This window comes from Primulina huaijiensis, chromosome 12 (genome assembly GCF_012295235.1).
Source record: "Primulina huaijiensis isolate GDHJ02 chromosome 12, ASM1229523v2, whole genome shotgun sequence".
Lineage (NCBI taxonomy): Eukaryota > Viridiplantae > Streptophyta > Magnoliopsida > Lamiales > Gesneriaceae > Primulina > Primulina huaijiensis.
Window position 1 is genome coordinate 4,452,944 of NC_133317.1, and position 14,504 is coordinate 4,467,447.

The 14,504-nt window shown below is 34.8% G+C and overlaps 2 protein-coding genes across 2 annotated transcripts; one reads left to right on the forward strand and one right to left on the reverse strand.

The window, feature by feature from the left end:
• Positions 1 to 663: 663 nt before the first annotated feature.
• LOC140989993 (membrane-associated protein VIPP1, chloroplastic-like) lies at positions 664 to 8,259 on the reverse strand. Its single transcript, XM_073459581.1, has 11 exons — positions 8,064 to 8,259; positions 7,150 to 7,265; positions 6,942 to 7,052; positions 4,072 to 4,136; positions 3,916 to 3,997; positions 3,303 to 3,377; positions 3,009 to 3,079; positions 2,838 to 2,920; positions 1,930 to 1,994; positions 1,508 to 1,582; positions 664 to 1,089 (listed from the first exon to the last, which is right to left on the reverse strand). Exons 1-11 carry the CDS (start codon positions 8,197 to 8,199, stop codon positions 973 to 975), a joined length of 996 nt encoding a protein of 331 aa, XP_073315682.1. The 5' UTR covers positions 8,200 to 8,259; the 3' UTR covers positions 664 to 972.
• A 1,806-nt stretch (positions 8,260 to 10,065) lies between these two features.
• On the forward strand, positions 10,066 to 14,322 carry LOC140989279 (uncharacterized). Its single transcript, XM_073458448.1, has 9 exons — positions 10,066 to 10,471; positions 11,052 to 11,114; positions 11,243 to 11,338; positions 12,003 to 12,050; positions 13,038 to 13,109; positions 13,252 to 13,310; positions 13,755 to 13,845; positions 13,965 to 14,129; positions 14,274 to 14,322. Exons 1-8 carry the CDS (start codon positions 10,169 to 10,171, stop codon positions 14,109 to 14,111), a joined length of 879 nt encoding a protein of 292 aa, XP_073314549.1. The 5' UTR covers positions 10,066 to 10,168; the 3' UTR covers positions 14,112 to 14,129; positions 14,274 to 14,322.
• Positions 14,323 to 14,504: the final 182 nt, after the last annotated feature.

Genomic DNA, 14,504 nt, shown 5'->3' on the forward strand with positions numbered 1-14,504 from the left:
GAAACTCGAAAATTGAAATAAAAATATTAATATTTTTTATTTTAAATTATTGTTAACAATAAAAAATATGTTTTTAAAAAGTTCAAATTAAAGGAAAAACATATGAAAGAGAAAAGAATGAAAATTAGTGTTTATATTGATATTATTTTTAACAGAAATGAAAGTGAATATGTAACATCCCGTAATAAAATAACTAATATTGCTTTAAAATTTACGAAAAATAATTTTTTTTTAACGATCATGGGCCATTAAGCTGAACAAACACGAGCCTCAGCCCATGGCTATACACCACTACTGATCATGTATCGTTAGGATTGTCCAGCATGAGCCTTAGTCCATGCACCGTCACTCATAGAATATCCACCCCTGGAAAGTATTTTTTTCGCCTCTTCCAACACTTGAACCTAAGACCTTCAGGCTTAATAATCTAAATTCTTATAAAGTGTTGGTACCAGTTGAGCTAGTTAAGGAGAAAAATTTACACACAAATGGTGATGGCAAACAGTGTATAGAATTTCACGATTAAAATGCGATGTGATTCGCTGTAATCTTAATTATTTGTAATATTTTATTAAAAAATATGTATAGAAATTTATTACCCAGAGACGAAGCTAATAACTTTCCCAAACACTACCATTGAAACAAAAAGTATGAAGGGGGACAAAATCAAACCAGCATTATCGTACTCCGAAGACAGGAATTGTAAGAATACATTAGCTGAGCTTTGAACTGAAACTTAAATGAGAGTTGCATCTAATAGAATCTTCAGAGTCCAGGACAATTGATATCAAACAAATTTCTCAAGTTATTTTATCATCTATCAGACAAGATCATGTAGCAGATATTGTACAAAACTTCATAAATAGTGTGGAAACATATAGATATAAATTCCTTTCCATCAACAGCAGTTCCTGTATCCACGCTTGTGTGTTATCGGAGAAACCTTTTTTTTAAAAAAAATAACTCTCGTCGCTAGTACTCATTGGCCTTTTGCCTTAGCTCGTTCAGTTCCTTTTCGATTTCAGGATCTTGAAACTTGAATGCAGAGCTCGTGCTGATGGGTGTCCTCCCTGCTGGAAGCTCTCCCTTCTGCTTTATGGATAGCATTTAAGTCAAAATGCAGAGGTAAAGAGAGAGGGAGGGCTGGACATTTAACTGTACATGCTTTCTATACTATAAAACTGTTATTTCGCCCCTAGTGATTTTAAAATTTTGAAAATTTGAGTTGTCCCCACAACATATATTTCCTGACTTTATAACTGGTCAATTGTGAACATATTTTGTTCGAAAAAGGGACATCAACAAACCCAAGCAAATCCCCAATTTTTTAATTTTCTGGCAAAGAAAGCAAACAATAGCGACTTTCAAGGAAACCATGATCAGAAGCAAATGTAGAGTGGAATGTAACCTATCTGATTAGAATCCTTAACCAATATAAAAGAAAAAGGAAACAAGAAATAAAAAAAATATATGTAAGGAGCGAGGGGGAAAGAGATTTGTGATTTACCTTTGTGCTTCCAGATACTTGTTTCTTCAAGGAGGCAAGGTCATCATCAACTGAAGAAGTCTCAAGCATAGCAAACTGCAAAATATAATGATCTTAACGATGAAATCCAAGTTCATCTGAAGAAAAATTCTCCCATGTAATAGAAATGATAAGTAAAAAAGAAAGCACACATAATCCTTGTTGTTTTACAACTAACAAAGACAACAAATATTGGGGATGATCTGATATGATCTTTCTGAGAAATGCACAGAGGTTGAACACGAAAACTGCCTAACGGCATTTATAGTTGAAAGGCTAGGTGATTCAAAACACGATACATAGACATTTTACCTTTCCATGCTAATCATAAAGTTAGCCCTAGAAAAAAGACGAAGCAAGGGAAAAAAGGCAAGTGGTGTAACACAATCGCAGAAGAGAGCTACCTTTCCTTCAAGTTCATCACTTGTTAACTGATTAAGTGCTTCCGACTGAGCTTCCATTGCCATAACTGTCAGAGAAGGAGAAAATTTTAATTTTCAGGTACTCTAGTTTGACTGGTCTGTGTTTGTAGCTCTCTACAATTCACAGGCCACCATGAAGAAATCATATCCAAATTCCAATGTCAATAAAGAGGATCAACTAAGACTGATTGTAACTTTATGCGATCACCAAGTCGGTAATGAGAAAAAAGATAGATGTAATGAGTGCTTTTGTTTTTTAAAAAAAAACAAAAAAAAAACACTTGCACATCATTTTTATTTCATTTTCTAATTTCAGGTATCCCAACATAATCAATTACTTTAAATTCAAACTTTCACTTTCCCTTATAACATATACAATATATTTTAAAATTTTAAAACATCACGTTATTAAAAATTAATTATTTGACAAAACCACACGGCACACATACCCAAACTGCTTCATGAATTTGCTAACAGAAGGTTCAGAGCCTATTTGCCCTGCTTTGCTGAAAGTTCTTAGGTACCTCCATCCACATAAATTAAAATTTTGAACTACATTCCATCTTAGTCAACCATAAGCATTGAGGTGTCAGGTATAGCCACTCAAAATAGTACATACCCTTGTCAATACTGTCACTGTCACTACCCCTTGCCCATGAATAAGATTATCCGTCTTAAATGGACACAACATATGGTGAACTATTGCCTTTCTGACATCTTTATTAACTTTCTAAACCAGGTGGTTATGATAAAATTAGTGCCCTAGTGTACAAAGCTTAAACCAATTTCTTTTTTAATGACGGATATGAGACTACAAAACAAGCCTTTTAAACAAGAACATTTGTAACACATGACAGAAACCACCTTTTTTCCTCAGGCGGTCAGCTTACCTTTTTCCTCCATCTTTTCAAAAGCTGACAAAGCACTGCTTGTATTTACGTTTCCCAACATTTCACTCACTTTAGTTGCAGTTCTACAGGAAAAATGAGCCGTTACAGCCAGTCAGATCAAATTGCAAACTGTTGCAGGCAAGAATGCAATTAGAAAGGGGGAGAACGAACTTGGCAGACTGAGCTCGTGCTTTTAGTGTATCTTTCTTAGACCTAGCTTCCTGTATTTTGTTTTCTAGCAGCTGCATAGATTTATTGAAGATTTGAAAATAACTTCTCATCAGTGATGAATCATAAATATGAACAAAAATATATGTAACTCGAGCAAATTAGATACGAGTGCCATCATTTATGCAAGAGAGAGCCATTGACCAAACAAAATGTATGTATCTTCCCGTACGAGTGTGTGTTACAAAATAAATCTACAAAAGAAACATGAATGTAGTAGCAGCTTCTGAAACCCACCCGTGTATTTGAAACAAGGTTATCGACTACACTTTTCTGCTGATCAAGCTGAGTTTTCAAAGCAGTTGCATTGTCCTGTAAAATTGATACAGAGCAATTTGAGAAAGCATACATATTAACCTTGTTTAGCATATTTAAATCTTATTATCTACAAAGAAAATGCTACTTCATATTAGGAAAAAAGGGGCTAAAAGTATAATTTTACCCTTTGGATGTAACAAAAAGAATTTAATAAAAAAATAACCCTTATTAACTTATCACTTGCAACAACTTTACATTGATGCGTCATTATCTCCGGTATTTCTAGAATCTGTTCATTATCCTCTAGCTTTTTTTATCCAACTAGTTCATCTTCTAAAACAGATAACAGATATTATGAAATATGGCCTTGTCAAACAACTTGTCATGCACATGTATTGCGTGTCTCAAAACACTAGTGTTCACCATATATCCCGATTGAATGTGTACAAAAATGGAACTTAGACAATAATATCAAAACCAGAACAATAACTTTTCACCATTCTTTTGAGAGTACTAAATCATGTAGCTGTATAATTCTCTATAAGGAATATAAAAGTCACTAACTTCAATAAAAGAGATTAATGGCCCTTACAGCGTAAGATTTTCTTCGTTTGAGAGCCTCACGAGCAAGATCCTCATCACCCTTACCAAGAGCAAGTTGTGCTCTCCGGTACCTGTGATGTTAAAACTATGAGCCACTACTTCAAGAAGATCAAAGATGTAAAATAAAACAATTCTTGGCATTTACCAATCTTCAGAAGCTTGCTGTGCAGCTTTATATCTGTTCTCTAACTGCTTCTGAGAAGCCAAAACCTACAACAAAGACAGGCATGGATAAGTCTCCATACCGAAATTTAGATCTTATCGGTTAACTTTAAGATTTATCGAGCAATTAAACAGAGAGGCGGAGAGCATAATCTAGAACTAAGCAAATAAATTGGATGACTTGTCGGGAAGGAAAATGACAAAAGCAGTTCCCCAGTGATCAAGGAAGGTGCTTGGGGGGCTTCGAACATTTCTAGCATATTCTCTAATTTTGTATATTATACACCTGAAATTCATCATAAAATTCTCTAAAATCATCAGGTTTATAGAATCGTTAAGTAGAATTATCTAGACTAGTAAAAGTTGGCATAGCATTCCAAAAGACCCATCTCCACTGTTGTATTGAAATGATCAAAGTTTCCAATAATCCCATTGTTATGTCTAAATAATATCAACTCTTCATTTTTACATATCAAGTATTCTATCAAGCAGTAGATATTTTCTCTCTGAAACCCTTCCAAAGTTCCTAAAATGTTTTATTTAGTCTATCAAAGTCTTCAATTTTACATATCAAGTATTCTATCAAGTAGTGCATATTTTCTCTCTGAAACCCTCCAAACTTCCTTAATGTTTTGTTTAGTTTATTGTGTATCACACGCTTGCACTTGCATCCTCAATACCCCCACGCCACCCCCACCCCCCAAAAAAATTCTCAATCTTAAGAATTGCATCACTGTTCACTAGCATAATCCTTAACTAGTTGTCACTAAGTTTCAGCAGACAATTCTAAGAATTATAGAGTATTTCTTCGTCCTAAGAATGATAGAGAATTTCTTCGTCCTTACCCTTTCTTGATTCAGAGGGAGGAAACAAAAAGAACAGAAAAACAAGAGATCCAACTGTAGACACTTAGAGGGTTTTTCAAAGTGCATTTAACGGTAACTCAAATTTTAAGTGTTGATAATACATAGCCAACATGATTGATTTTCTTAATAGGTCTCTTTTCTGGTTATGATTTGTTTGTCAGACAGTTATGGTCTCAGGTTAGGATCATGATATGGGATGATCTGTATTTCGGATAGGGTTTCGAGACTCGTTTTGAGATAACCTCGCGATCTCTTAGTTTTAAAGCTCGTTGGGAGAGAACCTTAGATCTCGTGACATAATATTGTGATAATTTTCCTGATAATTTTATTATTAGAATCACACTTTATTTATAATATAGTACAATGATTCAAATAAAGAAAATCATATCATGATCTAAATAAAAAATTACTCTTAACTATAAAAAGATCTTATTTATTTAAAACTTAAATAAATGACAAGATAACAACAAATCCTACAAATAATCCTTTGGGCTTGAACTTTCCATATAGGTGCAATGGATGCTCATGACATTACTCCCCTTGGAGATCATGGTTGTCCTCAAAAATGTGAAAAGTGTAGGCAACCTCAGTCCATGCAAGCAGTTGCTTGGATATCTTCAAGAATGATTGTTGCTGTTGGAGTATTTCAAAGATTAGACATAGGTGGTGGTGGTTCTTAAATTTCTCCCCCTGTAACCATGGACGATCTTGTTCCAGCTTAAAAAACGAGTTGGACTTTGCTTTCAAGGTAAAAAGAAGTCAATCCACAAATGTGTTGCGGCTGCCATGCATCTCCCTGTTTCGCTAGTCGTTCATACATTTCATACAACTGCTATCTTTCTTGCTTCCATGTGCACTTGGTCTAGCCGCAGCAATGGACATGACAATGCGCTGCCATTTGTGGCTTCGCCGCCACGCAGCTCCTTAGCACTTCTGCCCTTGTCCTTACCCATACTGCTTCAGTTCTGTTTGCAGAGATAGTTAAGGATAATGCTTCCAGCTGGGTAAGGAGTTCTAGCTGCCGACGCTTGTTTGCAGCCTTATCTTCCTTGTACATCTGGATAAATGCTTCGAATTGTTGCTGTAAGGTGTGAAAATCCTCCAAGATAGTTGGCTCTAATACCAATTTGTTATGGTCCCAGGTTCGGATCGTGTTTGGATCATGTAATGGGATAATCAAAATATTTTGAATAGGGTTTCAAGGCTCCTTTTTTAGAGAACCCGGCATCTTAGTTTTAAAGGCTCGTTGAGGGAGAACCTCAGATCTTGTGACATAATATTGCTAATAATTTTATTAATAGAATCACACTTTATTTATAATATAGTACACAGATTCAAATAAAGAAAATCATATCCTAATATACATAAAAAAAATAACTCTAACTATGTACTGATCCTATTTATTTGAAACTTAAATAAATGACAAAACAACAACAAATCCTACAAAAGTTTATAGCAGAATAATCATTTGGACTTGAACTTTCGATACAAGTGCAATGGATGCTCATGACACAGACACTATTAAATTATATAAACAAATGACTTGTCAAATTACGTGTTTAGAATTCACTTTTGCGCAGGAGTTAAATTATTAGAACTTTCAGTAGTTTATGATCAAAATTGCAATGAGAGGTCCAAAAACACGAGGCTGAGCTGCTTTTGTCTTAGGCAACCACAGAACTCACCATTCATTCTCTGAAAGAGACAAAATAATGAGAATCCACAACCCAACAACATTTTCTGGATATTTCGAGGTGAAGTTTCTCATGGCGCGTCGTGTTTGGGATTTATATCCCAAGTTGGTTCATAGAATGTGAGATATTATTTAAACAAAAAAATCATTATACTTTATTATAAGTTATCCCCAAGAAATCAATAAAGAGAACTAAAAGAAAGGTCAGGTTCCACTCGCTCTCAAAAGGAATCACTTTACTATCGAGGAAAAAGGAAGGAAAAACAAATCAGCATAAATCAAATTATGACATACTTGTGCCGTAGCCTGACGCATTTTAATCAAATCATCATTCATTTCAAGTACAGCTTGTTCCAGTATTTTCTCAGGGTCCTCAAATGTGCTTATGATTGCATTTGCGTAGGACTGCACTTAAAAAGGTAACTATAATCAGTAACTTTACATAGGCTCTTCAATGGAGTCAATTACGCTTAAAAGATAAAAAAAAAAGAAGTTAAACAACCTTAACAACTCTAGCAATCCGATCAAAGAGGTTCATTTGAGTACCAAGAGCACCCATTCCATGACTAGGTTTCACAGAGTAACATAATCGTATTCCAGAATATTTTGGAGTACCCACTGCAACAGAGAAAATTAGCTCCAAAATAAGCATCAAATGCAACACAAGGAAGATACATTATAATTAGCAAGTAGTTGTCAAACTTAAAAATAGTGACTGTAACAGAGGAAAAAAATTTGCATATAATAATAATTTCATCCTCCAGACAAATAAATAGTGGGAAAAACCATTAAAAATTCAAAAACTAAGAAAAATGTGGCATTCAAGAACCCAATAAACCACTAGAAACCAAATAACAATTCATGCACAGAAAAGAACCCTACAACTTTGCTGCCAATGAAAAAAATAGACAGATAGATGGATAAACAACAGCGGCATTTTACCAAGAACACGATCCTGAACTTAAGAGCCACCGTAGATTAAACAATATGGATGACAGCAAATATAAATAATCTCGGAAAATAGCACATACCATAAGATTTAGAAAATATAGCTTGGGAACTGCATTCTAATAAGACATGACTTCAACCTATCCAACTAGGGGTGGGCACGGGACAAATAATTCTACAAGAAACTTTAAATCCCCCAGCTAGAACTTTCAATCATAACCAAACTACAGACTACAGGTCTCTTTCAAATCTAATCAGCATCCATGTCAACAAGGTGACAGAATCATGAAACAAAACCATGAAATGCAATCGTACAAAATACCTCATAGAATTGAACCCGACTACAGAATTATCGATTTCCCATTTTCAATTTACACCTAGATGGCCAAAACACAGACCCGACAACCTCAATTTCACCAAAAAAAAATTTTAAAATACAAGATAAATAAGAGGAAGATGAAGAGTGACCTCCATGGCCAAAGAAGGCTGGTCTGAAGCCGAGAGCGGGTACTTTGACGCAAACTGCCACTTGATTGTATGAGGGAGCAGAAGGAGTAACCGTAGAAGAAGCCATTGTCACTGTAAACGCTGCTGTTACCGCCATTACAAGACTCGCGAATTTACCATTTCATCATTGCATTTTGCATATTGTTTTTGATTAATATATTTAATTTCGTGGTTTCTATGTGTGTGTGTGTATATATATATATATATATATATATGTATATATATATAAACGGGCCTGTCCTAAATTTGGACAATCCATATACATTTGTAGCCCAAAATCTAAACAAACTCAAACTTCAAAAATTTGAAAATTAAATAAAATATTTTTTGAATCAATATTTTCCTTTTTTAAAAAAGCATAATATTTTCCCTTTTTTTTTAGTATAACGTGGACAGTGGCGAAATCAAGAATATGACTCTGCTCGAACTAGAATTTTAAACTCTATAATTTTTTAATATTTTAAATTGATTTAATCGGACTAATATCAAATTAATCCAAATTTTACATATAAATTTTTTGAAAAAATTCCAGCTACCCAGGATAATGTGTCTCCACCACTGAACGCAAGAGAGGCCTATCATTGAGCTACAAAACTCGTAATATTTTCTTTTTAAAAAAGAACAAAATTAAAAATTATATAGGAGAAGTTGGTGAAAAATCCTCAATCAAAATATTTCTTTGGGTTCACTCCCTACCCACAAAATTGTGGTACTATGTCATACAAAATGTGGTACACTTCATGTGATGATGTGGTACACTTCATGTGGAAATGTGGTACTAAAAAAGTACCCAAGGACTGAAAAGAAAAAAAATCGACAGCTGGGGACTGAAGACCAATTTCCCGAATATGCATAATGAAGTTATAAAACAGTGAATATTATTTTCTCATATATATTTATATCATGACTGGTAAGGAATAGAATGCATAGCTTGTTTCTTATCCACTTTACTATTGTTTCTAAATCAATTTCTAGCACAATTTTTTAATATATTATCTCTCGTGCTAATTTCAGAGCCTTTTAAACCGTCCAAAGCTCTCCTTCCTCGATAGAGGTATGGCCAATGTTATGCATGAACCCAATAATCCAGGCCCCCATATCATTCCATGGTAGACCACCGTCTCCTGCTTTCTGATTCGTATGTTTATAGCAGTTATCTACATTGAGTACACTGCAGTCTCTAGGCGAAGAATTCCACCAAATTATATGATTCTGACATTCTCTATTATTCCTCACTCCCAAGTTCTTCGAGTTTGGGCAAGTACTTGATATTTAGTTTTTCGGTTGCTAGTAGGGGTGTCAATTCGGGTGGAGTGGATTGGGTCGGGTTGAGCAATAATACTATTAAAAAATTGGTCAACCCGAACTCGAATCAATTCGATTAATTTGATCAACCTAATTTGATTTTTTTGAAAAAAAAATATTTTTTTAAAGAAAATTAAATAAAATTCAAAAAAATATTTTAATTTAAACACATAATAACAAAATATCCCTCATATATGATTTAAATGTGAAAGTCTAATTGTAGAAAAATAAAGTATATTTACTGAATCAAATAAATAATTGTTTAAAAAATAAAAATATTCAAAATAAATATTAAATTATGAAAATTTATGATATATTTATACAATAATATTTTTTTCAGACATACAATATATAAAAATGTAGGCAATATTTATCAATTATCTTTTTTAAAAAAATTAAAATTTTCGGATCAACCCCAACCCAACCCGATCATTTTTTTCGGGTCAACTATCGGGTTCAACTCGATCTGACTCGAATCCGAAAACCTCAAATCCAAACCTGATTTTTTTCGAATTGAATCGTATCGTATCGAGTTGGTGTTAGAACCTCTAAGCAAAGACTTCCGGTTATTAATATTATCAATATATTTCATATTATTATATTTTTTACAATTAAATAATTTTCAAAATATAGATAAATTTTATAATAAATCCAAGGGTTCCAAAGCCCGGCCCCTGGAACCATTAAATTTTTCCTAAGATTGGAGTTAATAGCAGTACACTGTCTATCATCGAACCCTCGATTGATTCAATTTCAGCGCCATGAAATCAATCTTGCTATCCATGATTCTCTTCCTGTCGATTACGACGTCGTCTGGGTTCCAATCCGATGAGCTCCTCTTAGACGACGAAGAGTTTGGGCTCGAGGGCGGCCGATCTCCTGACCCGGTTGGCGCCACCCGACCTGTTTATACGCCCCCTTCTACCCGCAAGCGATCGATGGATTCCAATTCGGATCTGGACTCCAAAATCCAGTTCACCCTCGAGCACGCCTTTGGGGAGTCCGAGTTCTCACCCGCAGGAACTTTCTCGGCTCGCCTCAAGACGTGGTCGCATGGTGGCGTGGTACTGTTCCAGCATTTCTACTGAATACCCTTGTGAATCAGTGTTCGTTTTTTATTTAGTAATTGGTTCATTAATGTATGTGGGTCGAAAAGATTGTGTTTTTAGCTAAAATATATAACAATAAAAACGGAAAAATATTTACACTGACGGGAAAATAATCTGATTAATAATTGTGATTTTGGGGATAAATTATTGTCAAATAACTTATTGGAAGGATGCCGGAAAAAAGTTCTGCTAGTTCCGGGACAAGCACTGGAATCAGGTGCAGTGTTTTGTATCATATATCTCTTTTTCCATATGACACTGATATTCATATGTTCCTGGGATGCAAAAGAAGTTATTCTTTTGTGGCATGATTTAGCTTAATCGTGAGCAAACTATGCTGATCTATTAGTGCAAATCATCAGTACCATTTTGATCCTTGTATAGTTTTTGTGATTGTTCAAAAGTTTTATTAGAAATTGATTACGAATAGCAATGCCAAAATATTTTTAAGCAAATAGATTGTTTGTAACACACTTGTCAAGAGTTTTCGTATTGTATTTCGGGATGAACATTAACTTCTGGTTATATGTGACAGACGCTCACGAAGCTTCGGTTCACGAGGGACATCTTCACTGAGACACATAAAGTGGATTTCAAAGTAAACCTACGTTGCAATTCTGGTTTCTATGACTCGAATTTGAGTGTTACCTCTGAATTTAAATGTTTGAATTTGAGATTTTTTTCTTCTTACTGGGTGTAATGACACTTTGTGAAATAATCTTGCAGAGACTTTTGGAAGAAGATGACTTTTATAGGATAAGATTACCATCTAGCGTGCCGAACACTCCTGAAAGAGAATATGTTCTCTCATCTGTTAAGGCGGTGGGTTTGCAAATGAATTTGGGTTTGCCACTGGAACGATTTTTACACGTGTGCATGTTGGAGTGCTGTATGAATTTCGGATTGATATTTTAATTGAGCAAGTTTCGCTCAAAGTTTTTGGTCACCATGTTGAGGTTGGAATTTAAGTGTTATGGCATGCCTTAGTTGTATCTATTCTTTTTGTTGGCGGACAGGTTCTGAGATATAGATCAATGTTACATCCAGCTATAGCGACTTTTGATCATTATTTTGTATGCTAAAGAGATTTCACTTAGCTTTTGAAAAGTGAAAATTAACTAACAGTTTTTCTTAGTTCTAGTGGAAGTGATATTAATGCCTTAGACCTGAATCTGGGCGATCTATTCATGATATTGATTTCTTAGTCTTTCATGTTTACAACACATCATCCAGATTCTATGTGGATGAATCTTTTGTGGAAAATAAACATTATGAAATCACCTTCGATACTGCAGCAATAAACACACTACATTTTAGCTGGTATTTTAGTGTTCCATGTGCAATAACATGAAATAATCCATATATTATACATATGCTGACCTGATTTGTTATTGCGTATTCCTAAGTTTGAAATTATTATTTTGTTGCCTCTATCTGTATTAGTATCCTTGATGTTGTTCTATTTACTCTTCTTGTTGGCTTGCAGAGATGTCTTATTCAGGATACATTGGATGAGCATTTTGTCATACACATGGTAATAATTTTCTGAACCATGTAATTTTCTGTGGTGGAACATGCTGTAAACAGTAATTGAATTGTAGGTTATCTTGTATACGCATGAATCTCATTGGTTGAAACTTTTGTGGACATGCATGTTGGTTTGTTCAATTCAGAGTTGACAATATTCACATTTCCTCCACTTTCCTGAAATGTTATCATGAAGAAATTGAAATTATTGCCGTTAGCTCTAGGTCGTATGAAAGTTGCAAAGTTTTAAAAGAGACAAAAAACAAAGACTACCGCAATAACGACGACTCCATTTTCTTCACTATCACCTCGATAACCATTTCATTAATAACCTGAACTGCTCCCTTTGTCCTCCTTGCAACTAACTAGTAACTTTGTATTCCCTATTTTTCTACTTCTGATTCAACCTTAGGAATCAGGTTATTCATCATGTAGTACTTGAAAGACTTTGAAAGAAGGAATTGTCCGAAACTTCGTAATGGATGTTATGTCAGTTACCATTTGTTTGTCATACCCACAAATTCTGAAGTTCATGCATTTTGGATTATTATATTCTATATTTCTATGTTTAACAATGTCTTATCTTTCACAACTGTTCATTCCTTGTGCAAATAAATAAAGCAATTCTGAAATCTCCTATAAAGTATTTGGTTCACTTACTTTCTTGGTGCATTAACTTTGAAGTCATTGGTTTGTCTTTGGTCTGATGATTGGTCAAGTAACCAGACATTCCAGCAGTCTATTTTCTAGGTAATGAGAATTAATTAGTACCGAAACAATTTATGCTGACCAAGTTATCAAACGACTTAGTTAATTGGATCTGTATGAAGTCCTCACAAATAACTTGAGCGAGGAATTAAAGTATGAAATCAACCATTTTATGGTCTCTTGGGTGAAGAATTGGCTATTTGATCATTAAGTACACCGTTCTTTCCTTGTTTCTCCAAGGAGTATCTCGCGATATTATTGTTTTGAGATTTGGTATGGATGACAGGAAGGTGTGAATATAGTGGCTGTAAATTATGGCTCTCCAGGGTCGTGCCAATATCCCCGCCTATTGAAATTGGTAAGCCTGTCCTGACAGAGAATGTTGATTACCTTCTATTTGTTTCCCGTGTTTTCTATATTCTTCACAAGTTTCTACTGGTTACTCGGGACTTGTCTAAATGATGTTACTTGTTGTTTTGCACTTGCTAATTTCACATCAGCCTTCAAAGTGGTCTTTTAAGTCTCACACGGTCTTGAAGAGCAGTGATATGGCCCCTAGGTAATATCTCTTTGGCTCGTCCTTTTAAATTTTTGTACTATGTATTTTATTTGAATGAATGATCTCATATGTATTTCAAGTTAATTTTCGGAGCTTGTGGTTGTTGGGAGTTATTATGTGCCAAGTGCCCAAAATAATTTTGCCACTGAGCTAATTTATGCAAGTACCGCATATTCGTCTAATCGTTCCAACTTGTAAGTAGAGAGTTTTGGGATGAGTGTATATTATTGATAATTACTTGATATATTTAAAAATGAAAGACTGAAAACTTAACCCAAGTTGACTTTCACAATCTTGTGAGGGACTCAGACTAAAGTAAAATTCTACGTGATATAGTTCTAAAATAAGCCGAACCATCCCAGAGTATTTTCAACCCAGAATGCATATTTCTAGATCATGGTCTTCATTGGCATTGTTGTAATTGGATTCAATATTTTGAAGCAGGACTCCGGTATTTACCGAAGCAGCAGCTGTTGGTGAAGATGGACAAGGTGAAGAAATGAAGCCACCAGAGAGGTCCTTCTGGGCTAAATACGTGAGTTCAAATTGGCACACTCCTTTTTATGTTGCTTTTTAATTTGCCCCTCATCTTCACGTTAGTGTTTAATGTGGGTACAAATACACACTAAATGCTAATTTTCATTATTTTCGTAGTGGATGTACTTGATCCCTCTTGGGCTCATCGCCATGAATGCCATGACTCAAGCCATGAACATGCCTGAGGAACAAGCTAATGGGCAACCTGCCTCACAGCAGGCGCTTGCTGGACGGGGTCAGGCCGCTGCAGTGCGAAGAAGATGACCTATTCATACAAATGCGGTACCTATTTTATTAATTTTACTTCAAACTTGATATCTTAGCACATAGTCTCCGTCAGTCTTCTTGCTTTATCCCTGCACGATACAGTGAACCAAAGCTTTTCTAAAACTACAAGCAGCCCGTCCTTAGTTCAAATTATTGCAGGTTGTTTCAGGCATCTGACCTCTTGATAACGACTTTCTCGACTACCTCAGTCTCAACCATATCTTAAATCGTATCGAAGCCGTTCTTTATAAGAAATTTTGTAAGAGCAAGTGAATTTATACTTGTTTACACGAGATGGGGACTCTGCCTGCCCTGGAATACTTCCACCCTATTTGATGATTTAGTTAAATTATTTCGAATTCAATAGCAATTTGATGTGAAAAATCAAGG